The following is a 6671-nucleotide window of genomic DNA, read 5'->3' as shown; positions in this document are numbered from 1 at the left end:
GGTGGGCTGCGTTGGCGGACCTCTTCGACTCACTTTTGATTCAGCTCATTTTAGGTCAATCATTGGAGGTCTATTCATTTGCCCGTGTTGTACTCCCACCCAATCCCGCTGGGGGAATGGTGGAGTGGGGCGGGGGGTGGACACAGCAACAATAACAGGAACAAACACATACTGCGAATACACATTGGGACGGAGGGCCGATTCTCATGTGGTCAAGGCGGAATGCATTCTCCTTGACGGATATTGGTGAGGCCGCATGTGCTTCTCTCGCCGACACACCGTTGGATGACCGCCGCTCTTCCGCTGAGGTGGTGAACGAGTCGAAGATTAACTTTATCACGTCACTTGCTTATGCTCTTATTCCCGAGATAAAAAAGGAAGAGGCGGAGGGGATTTTATCGTGGGCTTTGAGGAATAGGGGAGATGATGGCGTAACGGAAAAGTGCGTGGCGGCGCTTAACCAGATTGAGTACTTTTTTGCGGGGACCGACAGTGGGCATTTATTCATGTTTCCACTATTTCCACCCTCTATGCGTCCGTTTATGAAAAGTTCCACGGGAGGAGAAACCGTGTCAGTGCCATGGAACGCTGCTGGACTACGACGCACTTTGCACCGACATCGGCGGGAGGAATCGGTGATGTCGATAAGCACACTGGGTACCTTGGTGGCTTCTGCAGGCTCGGATGCCTATGTGCATTTGAGTGTTTTTCATCCAGAGCCGCAACATATTGCCTCTATTGCACATCCGGCAGCTGTGCACAGCATGTTGATGTGGGGAGGCGGTTTGTTTGTGGAGAGGGAGAGGGATCCACAGCGGAGATCGGTTGTGGCCGCGGCAGAAAGTCCTATTTTATACATCTTTACTGGAGATGAAGTTGGCTTGGTTCGTATGTGGCGTGTAAATGTTGAGAAACGGACGTACTTCCTTGCGACGGTGTTTGTTATTTCTGCACATGCCGGGGGTATTGGCTTTGCATCGCCACTGCATTATCTTGCTTGCGAGGATGGAGATCGTGCGAGGGCCCCAACGAAACAGTCGAAGACAATTCATTGCCTCGCCATTGACGATGATCGGAGACTTTTGGGTGGGGTGGAAGGTGGAATCGTTGTTTGGTCGCTTGCAGAATTGCCATGGAAACAGCGGGAAGAGGACCACATTTTGTGCTGGGACATTGAACGACGGCAAATGAACTCCATTGTGATGTCGACACTTGAGTTTAGGACGAGGCGATTGGTAAACATGGGCATGTGGGTAAAAGGAACTGCACTCCTGCAACAAAGCATGTGCAGCGGGGAGAAGGAAGGGGATGGAACAAATGGAAACAGAGCTGATGTCAAGATGATGGAAAAAAAATCCAAGTGGAAACCCAAGTACGGCACGCATGTTGCGAACGGGTTTGATGTGGGCATCGTGAGCAACTTTGTGGCATTGCCTTCGCCACGGGGAGACGATGTATCGTCTACCATGTTGTCGATTCTTCAAAAGACGTATGTGTCTCTTCAATTTCCATCTCTTAAAAATACAGTTTATTTCCCTCTCTTTGCGGTAGAGCCGGCGTTCACCGCGCTGCATGTTCTTTCCACGACAGGTAGTACGTGTTTTACGCTTCTTGTTTTACTCCACGGGAAACGTATTGTAACGGGAGGTTCAGATGGTAAAGTGATGGTGTGGTTGTGGGATGCATCAGCGGAGGTATACATAAAAGGACTTGTTTCAAGCGAAAGCCAGGGACACCATGGACTGAGTCGTCACATTTGTCTTCTCCGTTCTCCGGACATATTTCTTTCTTTTGGTTACGATGATGGTTTGATAAAGGAATGGCATGTGTACGATGAACCGGAGCTGCTTATGCGTTGCGAGCGATGTCTCAGAGTTCTCCCTGTGAATTCGTATGCGGTTCCATCACACGTATCACCAATTATAGAGGAGGAGAATGCGGGAGGAATTTCCTGCGCAGTTTCTTTTCCGATGTTTCATGCGCTTTTTATTGTTGGTCTCTTTGAAAGTACCATTCAGACCTTTAGTTTGTCGGAGGTGCAGGGATGTACCCCGCCAGAAGATTATTTCTACAACGGCTATAAAACTGTGCGGTTGATACCTTCTGTAACTGCGGATATCTCTTGTGCTACTGGTGGTGGTGATGGGCGATTGGGAAGAGGGAATTAAGCGTCATTTATCTGAACCCTTTTCTCATTTATTTATTATTGTTGTTGTTTTGTTTTGTTTTTGTTTTTTGCTTTATGTGACGGTTTTTAATATGGCCTTTGATATTTAATATTACTATCATTACTCCTCTTATTATTATTATTATTATTAATCTTTTTTGGACCGTGTGGCTGCGCTTTTCCTGGCTGAGTGGAGAGGTGTTGCTTGTATCCACCCTTCTTTTATGGCTTTTATCCTGATTGTGCCTCATGTCTTTTTTTTTTTTTTTCCCTTTTTTCGTGTATGTATGTATTTGTTTTCTCTCCCTTTATGACCCTTTTCTGATTTTATTTTTACTTTTGATTGGCGTCTTTTGAGGGTTTATGTCTGACGCCGCTCCACAAAACCCGGTGGATATTTTGGCGGGTGCTTCCACGTTGTATGAAGCAATCGAGACGGTTTGCGTGATAAATGGGGACAAATATGTTGATTTCATGGTGCGCCTCCCTAAAGAAGGCTTTGCCCGTCAAACGGAGGCGCTCTTGCACGCTATCTGTGAGTTGATACCCTCCGATCCATTCATGGAGGTGTTTGGTAAAACGAGGGCACCTGTTATGTTGATTTTTGCGCCCATGCTCTTGTCAAGGGCAGCGGCGCTTTTGGCGTCTCCGCACTCCGACATATTTACCCCTGACGCGGAGTGGCACGCCATCAGCATGTTCCTCATGGCGATACAGAGTGAACTGCTCGCTTCACCGGGGCAGCGGGTGGTGCGCGTGACGGAACTTCCCGATCCACCACACATCTCTTCGATCCGGCACACGCGTGCATGGTCATCTATTCTTAATCAACCACTTTTGGAAGATCTGGTGCCGCTCCCACCCTCTACCCATAATCGAAGAAACGTCTTTGACGCAGCCAGCTTTGGGTGTGTGTTGTATTTTATCATATGTGGACTCGTACACTTACTGCAGATTATCTTAGCCGCCCCAACACGCATCGTTTGTGGTACGGGGACGCTGGGATTTTGTAGAGAAATTGTGCGCCTGCTGCTCACACCGACTGTCATCATTTACGGTTCAAAGGAAAGTAGTATCCAAATAGCCAGCGCCTCTCTTCTTGTTGCGGTAAGAGGAGTGCTTGGCATGCGGGAGGCCGTGGGCGAAATGCGACAGGTACAATTGATTGAGCAGTGGATCACCGCCATCCGAAGTTGGTTTGATTTAACCACTCAATCTGGCAACGCTGCATGTATGCAGTTTCTCTTCCCCTACATGCTTTCGTCGGATATGTTGTTACGATAATGAAAAAAAAAAAAAAAAAAAAATTGGTGCGGTTTTGCGCAGCGGCGTGGCAGGAGGTCTTTACGTCGTAGTTATTGTTGCGTGTGTGCTTGATTTTTCTGTTCTGTTCCTTCTGTATATATATACGCACACGTTTATTATGGTCTGAATGATTTTCTCCATTTCTTGCATTGGTGTAATGTAAATATAAATATAGAGAGAGGAACGCATAAAGGAAGGGGAAAAAAGGAAAGAAAAGGACAGCAAGTAACATAGCGGAAAATTAAAAATAAAAAAAAAGGAAGTTTTTTTTTCTTTTTTTTTTGCATATTTGTACTTGTTTTTAATGGGCGCGCTTCATTTGCCTGTCCTTCTGTTACTCGCGGCGGGGGTATCGCTGGTGGCGGGTGTCGTTATAGCCGGGGAGGACACGCACATGTACGGCGATGGCGAGACGGTGCGGGTGTATGGCAACAAGATCGGCCCACTGAACAATGCATTTGAAACGCATGATTTATTTCGGGTTCCCGGCTGCCCACCGGCCAGTTGGAAACAGCGGACGCCAACGTTAGGGCAGGCGCTTGTGGGCGACGAGCTCTATGAGTTAAACGTTTCGGTAAAATATGGCTTGGATGTTGAGAAAGAAGTCATTTGTAGCTTCACACCCACCAAGGAGGAAGTGGCTCGTTGGCGTGAGATGATTGTTGCGGACTACACATACCAGCTCCTTGTTGACGACTTGCCAATTTGGGCGCCATTTGGAAAAGTGATCAATGCAGTACCCATGATTTACTTGCATCGTGACTTTCGTCTCGGCATAAATGGGCCACGGATTGTTGATGTCAGAGTATTAACGACGGCAGCCGAAGAACTTCTTGCGGGCAAGACGTATGTCTTTACGTATTCCACGCATTTTTTTCAATCGGCGGTCACGTTTGAGAATCGCTTTGGAAAGTACATGAGGGAGGAATTGGTTGAGCCTCGTATTCGATGGTTTGCCATTGGCAACTCTTTACTGTTGGCCGTCTTTCTTGTCATAGTCGTTGCGGTTATTCTTTTTCGTATGCTTCGCACGGACTACCAACGTATTGAGAATGAACTTCGGTTGCGAGAGGAGGGAAATGAAGAACTTGTCGACAGCACGGGATGGAAACAGCTCTACGCAGACGTTCATCGCGTGCCTGCGTATCCATCGTTTCTGTGCGCTTTAATAGGCACTGGAGTGCAGCTTGCAGTGGTGTTTGTGCTTGGGACCGCGTCAGCAGCTTACTTTAGTTTGCGGAGGAACTCCTCGCAGGATGTCGTTACCGTTGTGGCTCTCTTGTATGCTTTCACCGGTGTAGTGGCAGGATGTGTGTCATCGGTGCAGTTCTTGTGGTACGCGACGTTAATTCCGGTTCTTTCCAAGAAGTGGATGCGGTGCATGGAATTTACAATGTTTGTGTTCCCAATATTTCTCGTGTCATGCGGGAGTATTACAAACATTGTGGCGCATCTCCACGAGTCTGCACGGGCGGTGCATATTGGAGGTGTCACATTTTTTTTGGCATTGCTTGTTATCGGGTATTGTCCGTCTGTGGTGGTAGGGACCCTCGTGGGGCGGTATGGGTACCGACGGCGTATATTGTTGCCACGTGGCCATCGTAATTTGCCGCATGTGAACCAAATTCCCCGACTTATTCCCCTACCACCCAATTTTCTACTCTCGACGAAGTTGTTTATTTTTCTTTGTGGCTCCATGCCGTTTGGTTCAATTGCATTTGAACTTTCCCTTATGTTAAGCTCGTTGTGGTTGAACAAACTTTACTTTTTTTATACGTTTCTACTGCTGACATTTTTGGTATTTGTGACAGTCACCTCTTGTATATCTGTTACCGCCACGTATGTGCTGCTTAATATTGAGAATCATCGTTGGCCATGGATTTCATTTGGATTTGGTGCATCTAGTGGAATTTACGTATACCTCTATTCCATTTACTTTTACATCTACCGTACCACTATGAGTGGGCTTTTTCCACTTGTATTTTACTTTGTTTACTCCGCAACACTGTCCGTTGCTGTTGGGCTAATCGGTGGCTCCATTGCGTTTCTCACTGCCTCGTTGTTTGTTAAAAAAATCTACACGTTTGTGAAGTCTGACTAAAAATGAGGGAAGAAAAAAAAGGTTGGTTTTTGCGTCTCCGTGTGAATGCAGAAGAGAGAGAGAAGGAGAGAAGGAGAGAGGGAGTGGCCTGGCATCGGGATGTGTGAGTTGGCGGGGGGGGGGGAAGGAGCCGCTGCGAGTGCAACGATGAAACGGAGGAGGGGGGAAGGAACTGAAAGGACTTTTGTTGTTCTTGTTGCTGCTGTTTATTATTACTATTATTATTAATTCCTTTACGTTTATTTTTGCCACCACGTGTCAATTATTTTGGTAGTGTATTTGTTTTCCGCTCTTTTTTTTTCTCCTGTACTTTCTTTCTTTCTTTCTCTGTGTGTGTGTGTGAGCATCTTTCCTTTTTTTTTGGTATGGGCTTTAAAACACACACAAAACAGACATCGCGAGACGGAAGTTTATCTCCCCGCAATTCACTGAAATGAAGTTTGGTGTGAGAGACCGGCGGGATGCAGACGACGACGACGAGGTGATTGCCACGTACAACGTCTACGCATCGCCGCTGCAGCAGCAATTGCACATCTTCCAGTTTCCACTGAGGCGCAAGACGCAGCCCTATGAAACCGACGAAGTGCGACTCTTTGTGACGGAAGGGGTGACCCATGTGGGCAAGGAGGCAACACCGCCATCCGCGTCATCGGCGTCCATTTTGTCTCCATCGTCCAGGCTGACGATGCACTGCCGCCTTGACACGTTTGGCTCCAGTTCCTTCGTGGAGCCATCACACCAGCAGCAACGGCAGTTGCCGATGCAGCAGACAGAGGATAGGTTCTGTAGGGGTGAGCAGCAGCGGAGAAACTCGTATCACTACGCGCTGCAGTCTCACCCCTTTCAGCCCCGATGTGATTATGCTGTCGGGTTTATTGTCGATGGGGCAATTCATCTGACTCCAGTCAGTACCATTCAACAGTTCACACCTATTGTCAAGCCAACGACGCTTATTGCCGCTCATCGTGTGGGCGATGAATTTACAAGCGTGCAATCCACTCCAATTGTTCCCGGACTTGCCATTTCTGACCGCATCAATCGAGAAATGTTGCGTCAGCGCAGCGTCATGTTGAACACGGACGCAGCGACAGCAAAGGA

The 6671-nt window shown here is 47.6% G+C and overlaps 4 protein-coding genes across 4 annotated transcripts, besides 6 other annotated features; all 4 read left to right on the top strand.

Annotated features, from left to right (window-relative positions):
• Nucleotides 1-6671: part of a sequence feature (heterozygous, non-Esmeraldo-like haplotype) that runs on past the window's edge.
• Nucleotides 207-2168, top strand: Tc00.1047053504059.30 (uncharacterized protein; the record flags this gene model as incomplete). Its single annotated transcript, XM_801082.1, has 1 exon — nucleotides 207-2168. One exon carries the CDS (start codon nucleotides 207-209, stop codon nucleotides 2166-2168), a length of 1962 nt encoding a protein of 653 aa, XP_806175.1.
• Nucleotides 2274-2318: a microsatellite.
• Nucleotides 2531-3451, top strand: Tc00.1047053504059.24 (uncharacterized protein; the record flags this gene model as incomplete). The annotated part of the gene is made up of 1 exon (XM_801083.1): nucleotides 2531-3451. One exon carries the CDS (start codon nucleotides 2531-2533, stop codon nucleotides 3449-3451), a length of 921 nt encoding a protein of 306 aa, XP_806176.1.
• Nucleotides 3454-3474: a microsatellite.
• Nucleotides 3710-3730: a sequence feature (AT_rich).
• Tc00.1047053504059.20 (endomembrane protein, putative) lies at nucleotides 3777-5573 on the top strand (the record flags this gene model as incomplete). The annotated part of the gene is made up of 1 exon (XM_801081.1): nucleotides 3777-5573. The coding sequence occupies one exon, from the start codon at nucleotides 3777-3779 to the stop codon at nucleotides 5571-5573; it is 1797 nt and encodes a 598-aa protein (XP_806174.1).
• Nucleotides 5626-5657: a sequence feature (CT-rich).
• Nucleotides 5852-5902: a sequence feature (GA-rich).
• Tc00.1047053504059.11 (uncharacterized protein) lies at nucleotides 6007-6671 on the top strand (the record flags this gene model as incomplete). Its single annotated transcript, XM_801084.1, has 1 exon — nucleotides 6007-6671. A coding segment is annotated over one exon (665 nt), but the record flags the coding sequence as incomplete, so codon positions are not given.

The sequence above is a fragment of the Trypanosoma cruzi genome (assembly GCF_000209065.1).
Source record: "Trypanosoma cruzi strain CL Brener chromosome Unknown tcruzi_1047053504059, whole genome shotgun sequence".
NCBI classification, from domain to species: Eukaryota; Euglenozoa; class Kinetoplastea; order Trypanosomatida; family Trypanosomatidae; genus Trypanosoma; species Trypanosoma cruzi.
This window is presented reverse-complemented; position numbering and strand designations above follow the sequence as displayed.